This window comes from Coptis chinensis, chromosome 2 (assembly GCF_015680905.1).
Source record: "Coptis chinensis isolate HL-2020 chromosome 2, ASM1568090v1, whole genome shotgun sequence".
Classification (NCBI taxonomy): Eukaryota; Viridiplantae; Streptophyta; class Magnoliopsida; order Ranunculales; family Ranunculaceae; genus Coptis; species Coptis chinensis.
The window spans coordinates 113668049-113688581 of record NC_141457.1 but is presented as its reverse complement, the minus strand read 5'-3'; the positions used below and the strand labels follow the sequence as shown (position 1 = coordinate 113688581).

The window sequence follows — 20533 nt, the reverse complement described above, 5'->3', positions numbered from 1 at the left end:
TTCACAACTGTAAAAGGGGCAAAATTGAAGCTATAGTTGTTGTGTATGTAGGTTTATCTAGGGGTGCCAATGGTTAACCGATTATCTGAAACCAAAACCGAATGTTTCGGTTATGGGTCTTAAAAAGTTAGATCCATTTAAAACGGGTTATTAAAAATTGAACCAAAACCGTTGAACTGAATAGTAAAAAACTCATGGGTACCCGAACCGAAACCGAAACCAATTATTATTATTTCAATATATAAAATTTAATATTATATTACATTTAAGATAATCAAACTCATATATCATAATATAAAATATATTTTTTACGTGTAAAAGTCTATTAAATATATATAGCATAATAGTGAATGTGTGTTGTTAAATGTATATTTTATAATTATACGTTAAACAAGTGTATCATAGATTGTTAATAATAATATCAACGTGTATATTATGAATTAACTAATACATTTTATATTTATTAACTTATTCACGTGTATATTTAAATAGAATACACATGCTTGATATATTGTATTATACACATTTATTATAAACCAATATATAGTGTTCATGTTAAAAATTAGTGATGAGATGTAATTGTAAGATGCATATACTCGCATGTTCGATTTAAAATGCGAGTTAATACACGTGTACAAATTATATGTGTATGCACGTAAAATATATTAATGTAACAAATATATGTGATTGCACGTGTACACGATCGAGTTAATACAAGGAAACAAATATATGTGTATATACGTAAAAAAAAATCAAAATTATAAGGTTAGATATTTGATTATTTTAATTTCTATATCAAAGATTTAAATTATCATATGAATAGTAAATGTTTTAACGTGTATGATTGATATATATTCATAAATTGATGTAAATACGATTGTTGATACATCACTAATTATATATAAAATATTATTGTGTAAGAAAATAAAAAAATAAAAATAAAAGCAATGCAAGTTTTAGTATTTAATTGATTGAAATTGTTTAATAATCATAATAAATAATAAAGACCCAAATTATAACCGAAACCGATAAAAACCTATGGTTTTTATGGTTTTGGATTGGGTTCTATAATTCTCATACTAAAACCGTTGAGAATCGAAACCGATAAAACCACAAATAGTAAAATCGAAACCAAACCCGCTAAGACCCGACCCGTTGGCACCCCTAGATTTATCTGATTGGCAAATGGCAATCCTAATGCACAGGTCTCATTTGCTCATGGACCGGGCTTGGTACTTCATCTTATAAGCCCAGTGGGTTTTTGCTTTTGTTTTACGCTAGTTAGCTAGTAGCAAAATATCACGCGGTTTATTCCGAAGCAAGTAACAAGTGAAAAACATAACAAGGGGGCGCGCCAAATCGCTGGAAAAGAAAGAACGCGGTAATTAATGACTAACCGATTGTCTAGGATTTATTACTCAAAATTTTCATATGATTGTTCTATGAGTCTTTATATATATATAATAGCAGTCTCTTTTCCTGCTCTCTGAGGGTGTCCACGTAGGCTAATTTTAAGTACCCTTTTTACTCACGAGAAATCAGGATGGATTAAGAAAAAAGTGGAGAAAAAACTGACCGAACCACTTAAAAAGTCTGGCCTCCTCAAATTCTAACCAGAGCTTACATACAGTACCAACAAATCTCGAAACACTCCAAACGTCCAAAGACCTACGCATAAAAAATATATATATATTGCTATATTTCCATTGAGAAGAAAGGTTTAAAGCTCACTTCTTTATCCTTTTTTTTCATTTCATTTTACTTTTTCGATGATTAAATAGATGATTCCACGTGTTCTTTGCTACTCCGGAAGATTCTTCATCGTTGTCCATTGTGAGGAAATGAGTATCGATCAAGGTACAACGATTCCTTTTTTTGTATTTTTTTCTTTGCTGATTGGATACTTAATTTAGACAATATAGAGTTCAACAATGATTTACACTCTTTCTCAATATCTTTAAATTATGGATTGTATAAACTCTATTAGTGGTGTTTATTGTATACATGGTGTTTGATGAATTTGTATGAACTTGAATAATGCTGTGAATTATATTTGATTTGTTAATTATTGCATACCCCTATGAAACAACAACTTAATAAGTCAATAAGAGTGCTCACTAAACAAGCCTAGCTTTTTGTTGCAATCATCGATCAATCAAATCAATTTGGCTTAGTATGACCAACAAAGCCATAATTCAGCAAATCATATTCATCATTAGTGGTACTGTAATGGCCTGGGAAGAATGTATCAAACTAAGGTGAGACCCTCCCACATACCCACAGACTAGGGATATGGGTGACAATCTTTAGTCACTTATCTTATGTTCTTGAGCAAGCTTTTTTAGTTAAACTAGAGAAAGTTCAAGGAGAAGTAGAACTCTAAGGGGCAAAGCTCGAGGCCCTACATTGGAATGAAGCCCCAGTTACCACCAGCCAATCACTTACGACTACCAACAAGGATTTGCATACCTTCAATATGGGTGAGTAGTTTTCTCCAGGATCTCACACTATTCACGATTCATCAATTAAGTAGCACCTCAGGATAAAAAAGTAAATTGTCACCCATATTGGCTGATGTATGTTCAGATATATGTTTCACAGAGAATTTCATGTTTGTTATTGTTGTGCAGGTACACATCATATGGACCTGATTATGTCCACCCACAGGTTGGGATCTGAACTTTTGAGATAAAATTGAAAAGGAAGTGAATGATTATGGTTCCTACAAAGCTGACTTGCTGACTTTCTCTGGATTTAACTTAGGTTCAGCAAGGTGTTATCAATCCGTATTTGGGTCAGCAATACCTTCAAATATATGGCGTACCAAGTAGTCTCAACGCTGCTATCTATCCATATGGGCAATCGTGATCAACCTCTTCCCCAAAGAACGGGGCTATACGCATCGCAATTCATGGTTATGCAATGTCGGGGCACCACCTAGTGCAATTTAGTGGGGCCAATGTCAATGCATTAACAAGCACATATTCCTACAAATCAAGCACCATATCCGCGGTAATTCTGAAGTTCATACTATTTATTTCTACATGAGGAGCAGTAATTGCATCAAGTGTGATTGGTTACTTCTAAAAAATTGTCATATACTACTACATTGACCTGTTGTGAAAAGCATAGCTGCATCTGTGTACATAATTACATCGGTGTGATATCCTTGGTAAGCTTAGTAGTATCTTAGAATCAATCCCCCACCTCAGCAAAGTTTAAGTACCCCACTTTTTACTCACGGGGAAATTAGAACTATAAAAATCGGGGGAGAGAAAAAGGAAGATTATGAGGAAAAAGCCGAAAAAAAGAGAAACAAGCTATAAGAAAAAAAAAACTAAATAGGAAGTAAGATAGAGTTTGTTTGTTTGTTGTCATTCACATTGATATGGAAGTTTTGGTTTTTTGCAAGTTCCCAATTGAAAAATGAGGTTTGGGTTTAAGTTTAATTACCTTTTTCATGTGACATAATGTTGATATCACTTTTCTTCACCCGCATCTCATCACCCTATGAGTCACCAAGATTGTTTTGTCAGCATAGTATGAGCTGTTATCCAAATCTTTTATAACATTTAAAGAGGTAAAATTTATATTTGTATTTTTTAATCTAATATATTCACTTATTAAAATTGACTTCATCTACCAGTAATCCACATATTGGATACTCTTTTTTGTAGGAGCAACGAGCAAGCAACAGATAATGTTGAATTTGCTGGTGAAGTTCAATTCAAATCAAGTCCCTCAACAGAAGTGGAGGTAAATTTTCCCCTGTTTATCTCATTTATTTATTTTGTCTTGACCTAAGAGAATCTAAGATTTTATTTTTTCTCTCTTGCCCTTCAATGAATGTTAGACACCAATAGTATCCTCAAGTCGTCGGCAATATTGAATCTCTATCTGAAAAAAATTGATATGACGGATGTCTTGCAAACGGAATACGGTATGTTATTTACCACATTGGTTTTGTTTTCTCATTCATTCATTCTTTTTTATTACTGTTAGCAATGATTAGTATCACATCCTTTTTCTGTTTTTGGCAATAATCCTGATTCTAACGTATTGATCTATAGGTCTTTAACAGTCGCGATGAACTCCTTAAATGGACTCAAAAACTTGGGAAATCAGTTGGGACAATCATTGTGATAAAGAAGTCAGATTTGGGTTCTGTTGCATGTAGGACACCTAGAATTGTTTTTGGTTGCGAGAGGTTTGGGAAATATAAGGCTGAAAAAGGAAGTAAGCAGCAGTTACCTACTGAACAGACAAAATCAAAGAAGTGTGAGTGTCCTTTCGTATTGAAAGGTATAAAGATGACAAAAGATGATCAGTGGGTAGTTAAATTGGATTGTGGTCTTCACAACCATCCACTCGGATTACGTCCAGAAGGTCACTCTTATGCTGGGAAACTCACAGCTGAAGAGGAAGCAATTGTGTGGGAAATGTCATTGAGTGATTTGAAGCCAAAGGAGGTCCTAAATGTATTGAAGGAGAGACACACACAATGCAACTATAAGGAGTTTAAGGACTACTATATATAATATCCGGCAGAAGTCGAAGTTTACCCAAAAGTTTAGAAAATCTCAATGCAACAGTTAACATATATACCTATTTAAGTTGTCAAATACAGTAATGTCTTTAGGTTGAAATAGCCAACATCATCTTTGTAAATCTTTTGCATAACCGAAATGTAAACTCTTAGCATTGGCTTATGTCAGTATATATTGAACACTTCTAAACGAAATGACTGATTGCCACTGATGATTACAATTTACAAAAACAACTCCACCGCATCTGTAAGTACATCTTGCTTATTTCTTTGGAGTATGAGTAGTAAACAAGTATAATACAAACACTGGCAAAGTTTTTAGCCACAATTGGAACACAAAAAATCGCCTTAACAAAAGTCGGTAAGAACACCTTAGACAAGTTTTAAAGTACTTTAGGAGCCAAAATCCTAACGCATATGTATACGCCAACTTCAGCTAAAGGTTAGTTTAGCAAACTAAAAGCAGTTGACTCTCCTAGATAAAAGAAATAAACAAGTTTGGAATGTGCTGCCTTGACTATTGTACAACTGTAAGGAAGGTGGGGAGAGGGGTCTTAAGAAGTCGGTCATACTTCCAAAATGTGGTTTGCATATTTTGGAAACAAAAAACCAGCAATTGCAACACTACCTAATCTACCATATCGTCTCAACACTCATCTTCTCTGTCGATAAGCAAACTATCGACACAAATATTAGGGACAATCAATCACACAAATATTTAAAAGTTTTTTGGTTTTTTGCAAGTTCTCAATTGAAAAACGAGGTATGGGTTTAAGAAGTTAGGGAATGACACTGTAAGTTATTCTGGGATTTATCAATCTTGGCAATGAAGCTATTTTTCGCTAACGGACGTATTCAGTGAGTGTTATAGGTTTGGAAACCTCAGGTAAGTTTTTTTTTTTTTTTTTTTTTTTTGGGGTTATTATCTATTGAAATTATTTGATTAGTTTACGAATTGAGCGATGGCTTGAAGGTACGATTTTTTATTTTCAGCTATTATATAATGTCCAGTGGTCATTATATTTTTTACTTTTTGTGCGAGTCAATATGTTTTTCTATACTCTCTACATGGGTGCTACGTTATATTTATACAGTTTCGGAAGCTTAAAGGATTGAAACTATAGTTTAATAGATTAGAGCTAGACAAATGAAAGGTGGTTACTGTGTTTTCTATTAGTATAATGTGAAGCTTGAGTACATCTATTCCTGCGATATTGTACAATAATCAAAAGACATGGATACATTTATAAGAATTGGTGGTGCATATATAGGTTATTGATACAGTTTCTCAAGCTCTAGAACTTGATAGGTTGAGCTAGGGTATGGTAATATTAGGAACATGCTAAGCTACTAAGTTGTTTGTATAGGTTATGAAATAAATAAAGTTTGACTAATGCACTAGATTACATTGAATCTCTCACTATGCACATTAAGATGTATGATGAACTTGAATTGATTCCACGGCTTCTTTCCCGAATGATTGTCAAAGTCTAATATAAATAGTATCCCTAGAAGCTTTTGCTATTATTTTCTATCTTGGGAGATTTTGGTTAGTTGCTCGAGAAAGCCTTTTGATTTTCTAGAAGTACATCCTAGCTAGAAGCTTTTGATTTTCTTTTTTCTATCTTATGAGAGCGTATATCAATTATTTGAATGAGTTCAAAACTTCTCTTAGTACTGGTAGCTTATTGTATTGTGATTAGGCCTTAGATATTTACATAACCAATCTATATTATATTATTTTACCTTTGAACCTCTCTTTTGCAACTGATACGGTTTTAAGATGCAATTCCAAACTTCTTTTGTTAACGGTAGGTTATTGATTTATTGTGTTGTAGCCTTTCACTTTTGTTTGAAACCAAGATTATCTCTTTATCCAAATAGATGAATTTTAGATGTGAATATTATCTGTCATTGTCACTAAAACAATGGTGATGCGGTTTTTCTAATATTTACCTGCTTCAGTCCTAATACACCTCAGTATGTAGTTCATTTTTTTTTTCAGTAGTGCACATTCATATAATTGTTTGAGTCATTCATTGAATGAGTTAGTAAAAAGTAATGATATATTCATAATCTTATAATCCTATTTTTTTATTTTTTTTTATGAGTGGAATAAATTTTATATTTTTTTTTCTCATGATTTTCTGTCATAATGTGGTTTTCAGGTAGTCAATACTAAGTCGTTCTTGATCGATCAATTGGTACACTTCAAAGCAATGGAAAGGAACCTAGCTTTCCTTAAGGTGATCCTTTAAGTCTTAAGTTACATATTAACTTGGTAATTTATAATTACACATTTATCTTATTGTTATGTTAGAGTTTTTTGTTTCTTTAAGCTAAGAAAACATTGTTAAATTGTTACAAAATAGGTAAGATATATAGAGTTCGCTTATTTCTTGATAATCTATCGAGACAATCCACTTTTTGGTCATTTTATTGATGAACACTACAAATTATAGTAATTTAAAAACCATAGCCTTGACTGAATATATTTGCTAAAACAATATGTTGATTTTGCTAGAGGAATCATTAACGAATACCAAAATCAGTATTTATTTTACACGCCTGTGACCTAAGACATCATAGTACAAGTATAGTTGTTTGTAAGCTACCATTGGAAGGCAGTGTTCTTCATGCTTAGATTTTTGTGTGCATATCTTGCAGTCAAGAGACCTACTATCTACAATTAATCTGAGAGGACATAATGGGAGCTTATTTTTACTTGCGAAGGTGTTCCCTATCACCAGATCACTAATTTATGCTCTCTTAGTACATTAGGCTACCAAGAGTTAACATTAAAATCTCAAGTGGAGATCTATCATTGTCCGAAATTTGGCCATGTTTATTCTCTTTTAAACAGATAAAAATGCATTTTTTTTCTTCTCTTTTTACTATTCTTATTCCAAAGATGAATGATAAATAGATCGATCTGTATTGCAGATATTAGGAAAGGAGAATGATAAATCTCACTTTTAAGCAACATCTGTAAGTAGAAATAAGCTCCAATAATCTGCAAGGGTGTTGCAGATATCAGTGAAGGAGAATATTTCTTCTATTCAGCGGATGAGGATCTCAAAGGTATATATATTGTTATTGGACTGATCTTAATATATATCCTCAAAAGTTGTGGATAAGATATCAAGTGATGCAATACTTGATAAAAAAATTGTCACGTACAAGTAATTCTAAGATATTATTAGAAAATCCGAACTTTTGTTTATCAGGATTTAAGAAAACAATGATTATATTTGACGTGTGTGCGAACATACAATTTATAATGCCTTCAGGCTTACCTTTGATGTTATATGTTGATCACGAAGATAAAAGATAATGATTTTGTGAAACAATCAGGTGCTACATTCTTGATAAGATTTTGAGTCTAAAAGCATTGTTTAAATTTAGGTAACCTTTTGGTGTAGTTGTTCTCTCTTTAAACTTTTCAGAGTAGTCACTTCGTTGTTTATCCTATTAATAAGGAAGAAGAGGAACCTGGAACAGAGCCTTTGTTCCTTTGGACAAAAAGATGATTTGTTCAATAAAAGATAACCATACAATCATTATTAGTCTATAAAGTATAGTTATGTTAATTTATTGATTTCTTAATTCAATTTCCATAGGATTTGACCTATTGGGTTAAGTATGATTTTAGTGGTAAACACTTTAGAAGATATTTTGGCACTTTGATTTAGACTCAACTTGACATTTGATAGTTGTTGCTTTAATAAGAATAGATACTTAATTACACAGTTGAGACGTTAGGTAAAGCTGTAAATACGTATTCTGTCCAACTATTTAATTGATTTTCTTGCATAAATAATTAAGTAATTAACCTTATTAAGCAATGTAGATCATTCCCTGAACAAACTTTTTTCGTTTTTGTTATTTGGAGAATGTAAAGTTTGGCTTTATATTAGAACGGAAAGACATAGCTTTAGAAGCTATGACGACATATTCTAAGTAATTAATATTTAATTATACACAAGAAAAAGCACTCACATATATCCAAAGGAGCCAAATTACATGGGGTTTACCCACTTAGAGTGATACATCACTAATTCAAGTACATATCTATGTACGTCTGATTTCCATCTATCAGTATAACTCTCTTAGATAGCATAATAAATTAAGCCTTAATAGAAAGAAACAAGTAAAGGTCTATAAATGATTGCTCTTGGAATGGATTTCCAATTTGTTTGCTATGTAGCTTTTCGAAACTGGCCAAGACATTAACGGATCCATGTAAGGAAAAAAAAAACTATTCTAGACCAAGGTCGTATCTGGACAAAGATATCAACTTCCTAATAGCTTAACTTATCTACTGTCATTTTGATGTTATCTGATGTTTATTGATCTCTTTGACCATTTTAGCATATACACAGGAGCAACCATTTTGAAGATTTTGCAACCAATTCAATAAAGTCTCTGTCTGTTCAAACTTTCTTAGGAAAATTTAAATTCTCAAAAGTTCAAGAGGTTAAACATAGTGATCCTTTGATATCTCCATTATAATTCTAGGGCATTTTTCTTAGTCTTTATATCTCATTGTACCTTCTCGCAGGTTAAAAGCCAACTCGACCCTTGCTTCTGGAGATCGAGTTATCTACTTTTATTTCATTGCTGGCACATCAATATAGTTTCCATTTCAAGCATCTTGGTATGTTATCGTGGAACTTATATGCTACATTTAATTAAACTTAGTCAATCGTATAGTATCAAACTGAAATACATGAATAAGCTTAAACATGCATGAACATAGTAGCTAGAGCCACTCATCATCATATTTTTCTTATTCTTAATTATTTATAGCTTATTGATCAAATTTGTAGCTTGGTAGGAGTAGCTAGATTTTGGCCGAATATTGTGTCTTCTCTAATTTTATTGGGTCGACTGCTAAGTTCCATTGAAATTCTCAGAATACTAAATGTGATTCACAGTTACTCTTTATATCAAGTCCGTCCATATTACAGTGTTGTGTCTATGTGTGGTCTTTTGACCAAGGTTGTGCCACATATCATCTATTGTTGTTTTCGGTATTCTTTTTCTTTCTCAACGATTTAGTCAAACAACTTTTTCAAAATAATTTATGGAAATATCTCCGGAATCTCACAATAATGATGGTATTTCAATCCAGTCTAGATTCTAGAAAAGTCGTGCTTAGGTATTACATTAAGTGTGTAGGTTAAATTCAAAAAATTTCTTTTATGCTTATTAATCTTTCTAATTGAAGCCCTGTACTGATGCATGTTCATTACTCTTTCCAATTACTCAAAGTGTGACACCAGCTCTAATCTCCATGAACTCCACTCACTTGAGCATAAAATCAATTTCACTTGCAAGTGGAAGAGCTGAGGATTCATATGAAATCTGAAACTGAGAAAAATCGCAAGTGGAAATACAATTGCAGTTGGAAGTATACAGATGCAGGTGGAAATGTTCAAAATGGATACCCGTGCTATTGTTATTTTCTTAAGAAATTATTGATGGAATAAAAAAGCAAATGTATTCTCTTAATTCCATTTTCTAGCAAATATTGAGTATAGTTTTCCTAGCCTATAGATTTTCAATCGCAGTAACAAGGATTAGTATTAGCTAGCTGTCTGCATGACATTGTACTTAACAATTATAATTTTAATCCCATTTTTTTCTTAGAAACTGATGAAACTTATTGACAATAAGGTCATTAATTGGAGCTCATTTTCTACAATATATAGCAAGGTTAAGTAGGATAGCTCTGACTTCAAATCCCCAAGAGATTGTGAGGGACATAGATTCCAAGCTGCTCCAACTGATGTAGGAAATTTTGTGAAGGTTAGTTGTTGCTGTTAGAAGTAAAAGATTTCATATATGCTAGCTGTTTTCGACAATGCAATAGAGGATGCAGTTGACTTCATAGCAGTATCGTTGTGTTCTATGAAGGACCCATATATAGCAATAGGTTTTTGCCATGTAATGAGTGGGATTTCCATACTTTTCATTTGTGATAGGAAGTCCGAGATGCCTGTCAATCATATATTTTCATTCAAATAAACATCTTCCCTTTAATATATTTCAGCAATTGAATAATTTTTTCTAAGTTATCCTTCACAACATAGTGGTTGCATAATTGCATCATTGATTAGCACAACACCCTAGCCAACATAGACAATAGAAGAACTGCATGTTCTTTAATATGAGTGAAGATATTACCAAAATAATTAACAGAAAATTGGAAACTGGATGCAAATGCATTGATCTAATTAACCTCAAAGAGTAATTAACGGAAAATCAGAAACTAGAAAAAGAATAATTAACGGGAAATCGAAAATTAAGCTCAAAGAACAATTAACGGGGAATAAAAAACTGGGTACAAAGGCATTGAACAAAACTCAAAGAATAATTAACGGGAAATCAGAAACTTGATAATTTTTTGATGATCCCATCCACGAGCCATGTATATATATATATATATATGTCAGGTTTGATAATGTCAGGTTTGCAAGGACACTACAAAAGGATAAAGAGAAATTGGTATTACACACCACCTCGGATAATTAATGAGAAATCGGAAACTAGATACAAATGCATTAAATAACGTCAAATAATATATACTTAACGGGAAATTGAAAACTGGATCCAACTGCAAAGAACTAACCTCAACTAATAACAAATATTGGAAAATCATAAACTAGATGCATCGAACTGGCCTCAAAGAATTATTAATGGGAAATCGACAACTGGATGCAATTGCATTGAACCGACCTTAAAAGATAATTAACGAGAAATCGGAAACTAGATGCAATTGTATTAAACTAACCCCAAAGAATAATTAACGGGAGTCGGAAACGTGATGCAAATGAATGGAACTAACCTCAAAGAATAATCAAGAGAAAATTGAAAATTAATTGGATGCAAATGCATTGAACTAACCTCAGAGAATAATTAACGGAAATTGGAAAACTTGATGCAAATGCATTGACTAACCTCAAAGAATAATAAAGGGGAAATAGAAAAACGGGGTGCAATGAATAGAACTAACATCAAAGAATAATCAACGGGAAATCGAAAACTTGATGCAAATGCATTGAGCTAATCTCAGAGAATAATTAACGGAACTCGGAAAATGGATGCAAAATGAATTGAACTAACCTCAAATAATATTAACAGGAAATAGGAAACTGGGTACAAATGCATGAAACTAACCTAAAAAAATATTAAATGCAAATACATCGAACTAACTTTAAAGAATATTTAACAGGAAATTGGTGGATGCAAATACATCGAACTAACTTTAAAGAATATTTAACATGAAATTGGTGGATGCAAATACATCGAAGTAACTTTAAAGAATATTTAATAGGAAATTGGTGGATGCAAATACATTGAAATAACCTTAAAGAATAATTAATAAGAAATTTAATCAAAAAATAATTAATAGAAAATTGTAAATTAGATGCAACTGCAAAGAACTAACCTCAAAGAATAATTAACGGGAAATCGAAAACTGGATAATCTATGATGATCCCACATAGTGAATCATGTATATTTTTTTATGTCATGTTTGCAAGGACGCTACAGAAGGATCAATAGAAGTTGGTATTACACACCACCTTGGATAATTTTCGAAAAATTGGAAATAACTGAATGCAAATACATTGAACTAACCTAAAAGAATAATTAACACGAAATCAGAAACGGATGCAAATGCATCGAACTACCATCAAATAATTATTAACGGAAAATCGGAAACTGAATGCAAATGCATCATACTAACCTCAAAACATAGTTGTATGCTATGTAGTGAGAAAGTCTCGACAAATATAATTTTGCATTTAAAATAGTATTTATCATATATTTTTTTGTACAATTGGAATTGTCTTGCTATTCAAGTGGCTTCATTATGATCTTCGCCTCATTCGACATTCTCACAAAACTTTAATCAAATTTCTATTATTAAACAACAAAAAGAAGTCGAAGGGTTTTATCAGGGTGGGGTCCCCATTCTATTATTAAAAAAAATCAATTATATGAAAACGGTCACCGTTTTGTGAAGGTTGCCGATTTATATAATTTAAGTAAATAATTTAAAAATATAAATAATCCTGTTTTCACAAAATGTAAACTGAACATGTTCCGCCTATGAATTAGAGTATTCACCGTTTTGTGAAGGTTGCCGATTTATATAATTTAAGTAAATAATTTAAAAATATAAATAATCCTGTTTTCACAAAATGTAAACTGAACATGTTCCGCCTATGAATTAGAGTATAAATTAGGGGGGGAACTGATTGGTTGTCAAAATATAATCAATTAAAAAGTGTCAACAATTAAATTTTGAGTTCAATGACTTTTTCAATTTGAATTTGTGTCATGAAAGAAAATAAAAGAAAGATAAATTCTACTTTTAAATTTTAGGATTTGTCAGTGGTTTGTTCATAAAACAAATTAATTATGTTTGTTGAACAATTTTTTTCTTTTATTAATACTATATTATTATGCCTCAATGCCCTTTCTACGAATCATTACAGTATCCTATAGTTAAAACTTTTTGATACATAATAATTCAAAAAATATTAAAAAAAATCAAATCAATTTTATGAAAACGGCCCCCGTTTGTTGAACGGGCTCAAAAACTAGTATTTAATAATCATCGAAGCCACTCTTTTAAGTAGTGATTTTCGTTACTGATGAGGCTTCAATCAGATTAACTAGCACTGTAATTAGTTCACATATGTTGAACTAAATATATATTATTATTGCGGGTAAACTTGTTCTTTATAGTCAATGTCAAAGGAAAATTCAATTGTCTAATCTACCATAGTTTTTAACGTAAAGTATTCTTAATTGTATTGTACTTCCTCATTATTTTTTGTGCTTAATATCTTCATGACTCATATTTTGGAATATTTTTAGTGGGTGTTTGGTTCTCATTTTTTCAAAAAATCATTTTTTCTTAAAAAATATTTTTATGAAAAAATATTTATTCTAAAAACAGTTTTTCAATAAACATGTTTGGTTGTGATTTTTCTTAAAAGCTATTTTATGAAAACAGATTTCGCACTATGTTTCTCGATATATTTTGGCAAATCGTGACATAAATCACTAAAGTCTAAAACATCCGGGAGTTCATTTGCCTTTAGCACCCGAAGTGTTTCCTTCAAAGAAAAATAGTTTTTTAAATTGAAAAACAAGTTTTACCTAATTATCATAAAACAACTTTTTGAGATCAAAAAGTGTTTTTTGGATTTATTTTTTTTTAAATAGAAACCAAACACATTTATTTTTTCAAAAAATATTTTTTCACTAATAAACACTTTTTGGCAATAAATAAATAGGATCCAAACACCCCCTTATGTTTTTTCATTGTTGTCTTTATTTAATTTTGCTATCCCATATATGGTGATAATTGTCCTGTTGGGATTGGTGAATATGGTGGGGGGTTGACTATGAACACGTATCCAAGATGGGATAGAGTGATTAGTGATAGACACTGAATAGAGGTAAGGACTAATAAGGACTAAAGACCCAAATGACGAAAAAGGAATTAATGAATCATCCTTATCGTTAGCTCCTATAGTGATGAGCCAAAATTTTCTGTCCTTGTGTTTGGAGTGGCATTTTCTCAGATATGGCTTGGGAATGTCACTAGAGAAGGTTACTTTCTACTTCAGCGTCATATGGACCTCCAGACCTCATGATCTGTCGTCCTTGATAGCCTCTCACCCATTTGGTTTAAGATATTATTAATTTTATATTTCATAAGGTTTTATCTAAAGAATATGTCTGGATTAAAATTTCTGGTTTACGATTGGTTTTTTTCCGTTTTGTCATATTGCTTTCTCTGTTTTTTTTTACTAATAGATTAAGAAAAAATTGAAAAGTTTTTTAACATTTAATTTTATTACTTGTATTGTTTTCTCCTTTTCCAAAAGAGTTTCTTCATTTTCCATTGCTTATTTTCGTCTTAACATTCAAAGAGTATGTGTCATGCCATCACATTTGTTTCCGTCTGTTTGTCAGTGTCCTTGTGAAAGGACATCGTATTTGGGCTACCGTTTCAGACGTTGTGCTTGTGGTCAGTTTGTCGGATCTTACACTTATGGGCTGACGCCTAGGAAAGTAGGTTTACTCATCGAATAGTAGTCTGTAGTTGTGCTTGATAAATTTTTATGAGCAAATGCTTGTAGCACACTTGTTCATTTCTGAGAAGTATGTCAACTGTGAATGACTTAAAAACACAAAACTGGGGAAAAGAAACATCCCCATCCCCATCCCCCCCACAAAAAAAAAGGGTGGTAACATTGGCAGTTTACATCGGATATACATATTTGCTACCTGATTTTCTGATATACGTTGATGTTCATTTTGTCCATGGTGGCATGGTTCTTTCTACATGATGTGTGAGCAAATAAAAGGCCTTGCTTCGCAAGCAGAGTGAGGACTGCAATGAAAGAAGAGAAGCAACGAAGGTTTCATGAGACCCTGCTCAACATACTCTACCCCCAGCCGTCATCACCTCAAGTAAGCCCTTGTTATTAGAATTTTGGTTTCTCAATTTCATTATTTATGAAAGTGAATTTCTCCTACTGCAGAGAGATTTTAGTGGAGAAAAACCAGCCGCAACTGTTCATGACATGGGTATTTACCCAGATCCCAGTTTAGGTAATCACATAACTCTACTATAGATTTTTCCTAGGTTACATGGACACGCCATATTTTGAAAAAAAATCCGTGTCGGATACGTATCCACGTGTCCATGTCGGACACATATTGCATGTAATTTATCTCGAATTTTGGTATTTTGCCGTGTCCGACAATTCTTATCCATGTCCAATACGGAGTGTCAATATAACCTAGGATTTTTCATAGTATAATCTCGATATTGACATACAATTTCCTGATAAATTCCATAATTAGATGTTTTTGAAGATTTAGAAGAAAAGAGCTCGGATAGTAGTAGTGATTCTGGCTCTCATCAGAAGAAGCTCACAAGAGCTCAAAGGAAGAGAATTCGAAAGAAGAAACTTAAAGAAGCGGCTTCGCGTCGAAGAAAGATGATTGGGCCTCTTTTACCTTCAACCGATGGCATACAAATTGAAGAAGACAATGAGGTGGAACCCCTTAACTACCTCCATGAGAATACAAATCAACAAATGAGTTGTGGTGCTGTTCAGGAACCAAATGCTGGTAATAACCATCAAGATTAGAATTAGTATGAAAAATTTGTTTTGATTCGTTAAGAAAATGTTTATGATTTTGGTTGGATGGAGTTGTCTATAATGCTGTTGTTCTTTCAGGAGTCATTTGTTCCTACTGCCCAAAACAGACGGAAACACCGAAGGATGGCAAAAAGACTTACCTGTAATAGTTCTGAAGTTGCTGCCTTTAATCACATTCATCTTTCTTGCAGCAGCAATGGAGGAATTGCACCATAGTAGCTAGTGGACCAAAGAAAATAAGAAATGGTTCGTCCACACGGAAAACGTTGAAGGCAGCTAATAGATTAATGGAAAACGTTGTTCAACGTGACTTCTCTAGCGTTTTTTATCCTCTTTTGAAAGGAATACCCCTTGGGAGACAGTCTCTCACGTTGTTGATGATTGAAGCAAGGGGGTGATTACTTGGTTAGTATTGTCGAGTATCAGAAGATCTTTGTGAATGATTTCTCTTGTTGAGACCACCATAGTTCAAAGCTAGACTATTATAATAATGATAAGAACCTCGTGTAGTATTCTTGTTTTGGATGTACTTCAAAGTTCAAACGGTCTTGTAGTTAAGAAGATCATTTTCAATAAAGATTGTGACACAAAATCATTTTCATTAGAGATTTTGTAGTAACGGGTGACACGGCTTCAAAGACTTTAATAGAACCGGACCGGTGCCGTAGCACAAGTGTGTACCATACTCTCACGCAATTTACAGATAACCACGTTATAACATTACGGTTGGCGGACTTTTGCTATTCTTATCAAATTTGCTCTCTTCTTCTTCTTCGATAGCATAACTAGTAAAGAAGCCCATCCTATTTTCCTACAACAGTCCCTTGAACCGCTTTGCTTTATGTTAGTTTCAATGCATTTTATTCTTCTACTTGTGCTGCTTCTACTGGAATGCTCTTCTTTTGAAGTGGTAGCACTCTCCCGCTCAAAAGTAAGAACTCTACCAGGTTATCAAGGTCTGCTCCCGTTCCAACTTGAAACCGGGTGAGTTCCTAATTAGTGTCACTGCTACAAATTACTTACTATCTCATCTTTATGTCTTGTGCAAACAAGATGATTACATAGCAAAAAATGCTAAAGCAAATGAAACACATGTTTAAATTATATGTGCACATTTTAAATTGGTGAAGTTATGTTCCAAATTCAGATACGTTAATGTAGATGAGTCAAAAGGTGTGGAACTATTCTATTACTTCGTCGAGTCAGAAAGGAACCCCAAAGAGGACCCTCTTATGCTTTGGCTCACTGGAGGCCCTGGTTGCTCTGCTTTCAGTGGACTTGTTTTGGAAACTGGTGATCCATGTTTTTTCATTTGTTTTTTCATTAATCACATTCTATCAAACCAGAATCGAAGAGTAGAAAAGAAACCAGGTGACAATGTAATCTGGGGAAGAGGGTTTCTCTTCAACAGATCTTCAATCTCATTGCCCTGTGTTTCGAATGACTCTTTAACCGTTGTAGCAATCAACAATTAAGTGTCATAGCAAACACCCTATGAGTTTTTGGATACTTGAGTATTGGCAGATGTACTTGTAAAAGAGGTGGATACTACAGTCCCATAATCGTTTGGTTCCATGTAGGTCCATTAAGGATCAACGATGACTACAGTGGGAGCGGCTTGCCTTCATTTGTGTTAAATCCATACTCGTGGACAAAGGTATGATTGAATGAAGCATTTTAAGTCATTTATCTTTGTCGCTAATATGGTTCTTGTAAAGCCATCTGTGAGGGTGATCACTTTTGAAGGCACTGCTATTTATATGGTGACAATGAACTTCCAGGTTTCCAGCATTATCTTTCTAGATGCACCTGTTGGTAGTGGATTCTCGTACTCGAGTAGTTTGCTGGGATGGAACAGCAGTGACACAAAATCATCTAGACAAACTTATATCTTCTTAAGAAAGGTGGGGAAGCCCTTCCGATACACTTAGCTCATGAAAACCACACAAATATATTCATCGCTTTAGAGTCTGTGAGAATGGACCGGAAAAGAAAAAGATAGAAGTCCAAAAAAAGAACTGTAAAAATTGCAAACCACACAGTTCACATCGGCAGCACTATGCTCACATCACAGGTCAATAGATTACTAGAGCCTTCTGAGCAGTTTTAAGTTTTTAACAGGACATACCAAATGCTCCCTTCCTCAGTATGAGATAAGTTTTTTACCACACCTGCCTCATTGACACAATATTTTCAGTTCATCATGCAAGACATCCATGATCTATCATAATTCATAACATCCTGTCCAAGTGTTTCATCTATGTAGATTTCAACTAATTGGAATGATCTTTGGCTAGTGGTTGGCTGATCACCCAGAGTTCAACAATAATCCATTTTACCTTGCCGGTGATTCTTATTGTGGCATTACTATTCCAATCATTGCCAAGGAAATAGCAGATGGTGAGTTTTTGTTTATTTGGATCATCCAGCTTTAACTTTCACTTTTCTTTTCCAGCTCAATTTAATAAAATTCACATCACTCAATTTAATGTGTTGTTCATGGTGGTGTGGCAGGTATTTCAGCTCAGCACAAACCACTCATCAATCTGAAGGTACATACTCTGAAGTGTAATTTTAAGAGTTCACTTTACATCTTCACATTGTGTTGTTTATTCTTCTTTCTCTCATTCAAAGAAATCAAGTCAATGGTCACTTTGCATAAGAAGCAGTGTATAAAACATGATATTTTCAGTTTAAACTTGAACATATTGGTCAATGGTAATGCCCCAGGGATACCTATTAGGGAACCCAGTGACAGATCTGCATTTCGATGATAATTCAAAGATTCCGTTCTCCCATAGGATGTCACTTATAACAGACGAACTCTATGAGGTAATTCTATTCACCACAATACATTCCAATTTTTTGAAATTCTTCCTTGTATAGCTTGCTCTTCTCGAGGCACATGTGATATTTATTTTTATTGTTTTTGCAGTTGACGAAAAGGATATGTAAATGTAGATCCTAGGAACGTCGACTGTGTCAAGAATCTGGGAGCTGCTTTAGAGGTGGGAGTGTGACAATTTTGTCTATCTTCCTAGGGCTTCTAAGTTTTAAGTCCTCTTGGAACTGTCAAAGACATGTAAAGTCAAAATTTCTTTTGCGTTTAACAGTTGATTAAAAGGGTGAGCAACAACCAAATTTTGGAGCCAAAGTGCTATACTACGGAGCCAAACTGCATTTCAGATCCCAACAACTGCACTATAGAGTTACCTTTGGAAAGAAGGATACAAGGAGATCGAAGATTTCTTGGAAAGAAACTTCCAACTTTGCTTTTCCCCGAGTCTGAGTGCAGGGTAAGTTCCATCTCTTTCTCTAAACGTGCGTGTAAGTATGTTAGTTCATACTCTTCCCATGCTAAGAAGTTTTCAGCAATACCTAATTAATCATTGAACTTCACTATGTAGGAATTTAATTATGTGTCCCTGGTCTACTGGGCAAATCACGATAGTGTTCGCAATGCTCTCCACATCAGAAAGGTATGATTGTTTCACAGCTATTCAAAGAGCGAGATGGGATATAAGTTAACATCAGTTCGGTATTCTGTGATGACATTCAGGGATCAATAAACACATGGGTAAGGTGCAAAAAAGATATATTACCTTTGGAAAGAGACGTTCAAAGCAGTTTAATTTATCATCAGAATCTCAGTGCTAGAGGTTATCGTTCTTTGATATACAGGTTGATATATCTCACCTTCCCTTTATATGCTAAAGGTTTAAGGGTCAGCAAGTTCATTCTAGTTTTTGTTCTGTTGTGTTGTCAACTAAGGAAAATCCATGTCCATTGGTTACATTTCCAATCTTTTATTGACTCGGCAAAAATTGTGGTAATTGCTACATTCTTGTACATTTGTATTGGACTATTGGTACGTTGGTGGGTTCCACTTTCCATTAAAGTGCTTCAATTACTAATTTTACTTTTCCTTGTAGTGGGGACCATGACAAATATGTAAGTCACTTGGGTACGCTAGCCTGGATTAAATCCCTCAACTACTCTATTATAGACGACTGGCGGCAGTGGTTAGTCAGTGGTCAAGTTGCAGGGTAAGTTTTTTTACTAACAAGTTTCAACTACCTTAGTCTTCTCTGCAAAATCTGATAGCTTAGCGATATATTTGTATGCTAGCAGGTATACGAGGACATACTCTAACCGCATGACATTTGCAACTGTTAAGGTAAGAATGTACCTCCTTCTTAAGTCTAGTAATGATATGATATATTATGCCATCCGATATTCTGTATTTACTTCTCCAGGCAGGAGGACACACAGCTCCAGAATACAAGCCTGAGGAATGCCTTGCCATGGTAGCTAGGTGGTTATCTCACAATCCTCTGTAGTTGAGACAGAACTTGTTGTGAGTGCACTATTAACGAAATCATCGTGACTGTTGCCCGTGCTCACCACGACCATGCAGGAAAACTCTTGTTTTTATGAACTCGTTTTTATTTGGTATTTCTTATTGGCCTATGAATTCTTGGTGTTTGCCACTTGTTTGTTTTTTATTTGAATTTGGAAACCAAATAAGCAACTTTTAGAAGCAATATTACAAAATCGTCTTTAGCTATTTTTTGGTTACAGTTTCTTATGCAAACAAGGTAACACACTTTTTTAGGGGTTAGGGGATGACACCTTAGTATTATTGATTTTTTCCCCATTTTGCTAATGTAGTTTCCAGCATAGTACAAAATATCTTGATATATCGTGATATTTGGGGATATCTATCTAGATTTCAGAGAAAGATATATAAATATTACAATATGTTCATGGATATATACGACTGTAAATA

At 33.5% G+C, this 20533-nt stretch overlaps 2 protein-coding genes, 1 long non-coding RNA gene and 1 pseudogene across 8 annotated transcripts in view; all 4 read left to right on the top strand.

The window, feature by feature from the left end:
• LOC147520934 (serine carboxypeptidase-like 7) overlaps nt 1-16348 on the top strand; it is a 51459-nt gene extending 35111 nt beyond the window's left edge. For 2 of the 5 annotated variants that reach the window (XM_086592443.1, XM_086592448.1), the window contains exons 15-18: nt 14941-15046; nt 15118-15187; nt 15443-15712; nt 15823-16348. The gene's annotated coding sequence lies outside the window, so the exon portion shown is untranslated. Of the gene's footprint in view, nt 1-14940; nt 15047-15098; nt 15188-15442; nt 15713-15822 lie in introns of all 5 variants that reach the window. The other 3 variants (XM_086592446.1, XM_086592447.1, XM_086592444.1) reach the window with 3 other exon arrangements.
• LOC147520936 (uncharacterized) lies at nt 6308-7279 on the top strand. Its single transcript, XR_015214469.1, has 3 exons — nt 6308-6361; nt 6719-6792; nt 7214-7279. It is a non-coding gene; the product is annotated as an uncharacterized LOC147520936 (long non-coding RNA).
• LOC147520935 (uncharacterized) lies at nt 14972-15732 on the top strand. Its single transcript, XM_086594351.1, has 3 exons — nt 14972-15046; nt 15118-15187; nt 15455-15732. Exons 1-3 carry the CDS (start codon nt 14972-14974, stop codon nt 15730-15732), a joined length of 423 nt encoding a protein of 140 aa, XP_086450477.1.
• Nucleotides 16349-16452: 104 nt separating the features above from the next.
• LOC147520933 (serine carboxypeptidase-like 7) lies at nt 16453-20311 on the top strand (annotated as a pseudogene). The gene is made up of 14 exons (XR_015212921.1): nt 16453-16728; nt 16892-17037; nt 17325-17401; nt 17526-17648; nt 18042-18144; nt 18259-18296; nt 18475-18576; nt 18680-18752; nt 18858-19040; nt 19152-19223; nt 19304-19425; nt 19677-19790; nt 19876-19921; nt 20001-20311. The product of XR_015212921.1 is annotated as a serine carboxypeptidase-like 7 (transcript).
• The last annotated feature ends 222 nt before the right edge of the window (nt 20312-20533 follow it).

Coding starts and splice junctions, on each gene's coding strand:
- LOC147520935 (XM_086594351.1), top strand. CDS start 14,972: ATGAAAGAAGAGAAGCAACGAAGGTTTCATGAGACCCTGCTCAACATA. Junction 15,047..15,117: donor CCCAGCCGTCATCACCTCAA/GTAAGCCCTTGT, acceptor CTCCTACTGCAG/AGAGATTTTAGTGGAGAAAA. Junction 15,188..15,454: donor TTACCCAGATCCCAGTTTAG/GTAATCACATAA, acceptor ATGTTTTTGAAG/ATTTAGAAGAAAAGAGCTCG.